The 2,160-nt window shown below is 45.9% G+C and overlaps 1 protein-coding gene across 1 annotated transcript; it reads right to left on the bottom strand.

Annotated features, from left to right (window-relative positions):
* Positions 1–109: 109 nt before the first annotated feature.
* Positions 110–1,289, bottom strand: LOC138909110 (uncharacterized). The gene is made up of 2 exons (XM_070200231.1): positions 651–1,289; positions 110–172 (listed from the first exon to the last, which is right to left on the bottom strand). The coding sequence occupies exons 1-2, from the start codon at positions 1,287–1,289 to the stop codon at positions 110–112; spliced, it is 702 nt and encodes a 233-aa protein (XP_070056332.1).
* Between the last annotated feature and the right edge of the window lie 871 nt (positions 1,290–2,160).

The following is a 2,160-nucleotide window of genomic DNA, read 5'->3' as shown; positions in this document are numbered from 1 at the left end:
ATAGCTTCTTCTCCCTCAAAGTCTGGAGCACAATCCTTAAGTGCTGCTCATGCTCCTCTCGGCCGTGAGAATACACAGTATATCATCAATAAACATAATGATGAAGGAATCAAGATATGGCTGAATCACGATGTTCATCAGGTGCATGAATGTTGCTGGGACATTGGTCAGCCTAAAACACATCACCAAGAACTCATAGTGGCCATAGAGGGTTTTGAAAGTCGTCTTCGGAATATCTGAAGCCCAGATCTTCAACTAATGGTACCCCGATTTCAAGTCAATCTTCGAGAATACTCTAGCACCCTGAAGCTGATCAAATAAATCATTAATACACGGTAATGGGTACTTTTTTTTGACAGTAACATTGTTTAGTTGTCTATAGTCAATACACATCCTCATAGAGCCATCTTTCTTCTTCAGAATTAGAACTAGAACACACCCAAGGTGAGACACTCGGTCTAATAAAACCCTTATCAAGCAACTCCTGAAAGTTATTCCTTTAATTCCTTTAACTCCACTGGTGCCATGAGATATGGTGGAATAGATATGGGCTGAGTGCCCGACACCAAGTCAATACCAAAATCTATATCCTTATCGGGTGGCATGCCCGGTAAGTTTGCTGGAAACACATCTTGAAACTCCCTCACTACCAGAACTGACTCAACGGTAGGAGTATCAGCACTAACATCCCTCACAAAGGCTAAGTATGCCAAGCACCCTTTCTCAACCATCCACTGAGCCTTCAGAAATGACACCACCCTACTAGGAATATGACCTAATAAACCTCTCCAATCTAACCTCGGCAACCCCGGCATAGCCAATGTCACGGTCTTAGCATGACAATCAAGAATAGTGTGATACGGTGACCACCAATCCATGCCCAAAATCACATCAAAATCCATTATATTAAGTAATAGAAGGTCACCCCTAGTCTCATAGACCCCAATAGGGACAAAACAAGAACTATAGACATGATCTACCATAATAGAATCCCCAACGGGTGTAGACACATAAACATGGGTACTCAAAGAACCACGAGACATATCCAAAGATGAAGCAAAATAGGATGACTCATAAAAATAAGTGGAACCCAAATCATATAAAACTGATGCATCTCTATGACAGACCGTAATAATACCTGTGATGATAGCTTCTGATGCAACAGCCTCTGTCCTACCAGAGAAATCATAACAGCGAGCCTGGCCTCCCCCTCTAAGACGTCCTCTACCCGCATGTCCTCCACCTCTAGCCGGCTGTATAGGTGGAGTAGCAACTGGAGAAGAAACCATAGCCTAAGTACCCTGTAGAGGTCCACCCCTCCGAAGTCTGGGACAATCTCTCACCGTGTGCCTAGTATCACCACACTCGAAACAACCTCTCTGTGAACATGGCTGCTGGTACTGAGTCTACCCCAACGGCTAGAATAACTGATGTAGGAACCCCATGTAGAAGGTGCATTGAATGATGGTTGTCTAATATGAGTACTTTGAGGTCCCTGACTGGCTGGAGCACTACGAGTAACCTGAAGCGAAGACTGAACTGGTCGAATGGTAAAGCCTCTGCCAAGGCGAGCTGATACCGCAAAGCGAGAACCACTAAACCCTCCAAAATCTCGAGACCTCTTGGCCTCCCTATCCTCTCTCTCCTGGCCGCGGACACGTTCCATCCTCCTAGCAATCTACACAACAATGATGGATTGGAGTATCAGTCTCCAGCTCCCCTGCCATCACAAATCTGAGGCCATAACTAAGCCCCTCAATAAATCTGCGGACTCTCTCTCTCTAATAGTGGAACCAAAGCAGGTGCATCACGAGATAACTCAGTAAACCTCATAGCTTACTTGGACACAGTCATACTCCCCTAGTAGAGCTGCTCGAACTCATTGTGCAACACGTCCCTGAGGGTCTCCGAAATGAACTCCCTCAAGAAGAGATCAGTGAACTGGACCAAGTAAGCAGCGCTGCGCCAGCTAGCCTACTCGCCCTATAAGTCTTCAACCATCTATATGAGGTCCTTGTCAGCTGTAAAGCAGTAAGGTCGACCCCGCTCAACTCCACTATGCCCATAGCACGCAGAATGAGGTGGCACTGGTCTATGAAACCATGTGCATCCTCAGTAGCTCCGCCACCGAAATGAGAAGGGTGATACTTCTAGAACCTC

The sequence above is a fragment of the Nicotiana tomentosiformis genome, chromosome 1 (genome assembly GCF_000390325.3).
Source record: "Nicotiana tomentosiformis chromosome 1, ASM39032v3, whole genome shotgun sequence".
NCBI classification, from domain to species: domain Eukaryota; kingdom Viridiplantae; phylum Streptophyta; class Magnoliopsida; order Solanales; family Solanaceae; genus Nicotiana; species Nicotiana tomentosiformis.
The sequence above is the reverse complement of the archived record's forward strand: the minus strand, read 5'-3'. Positions and strand labels throughout refer to the sequence as shown.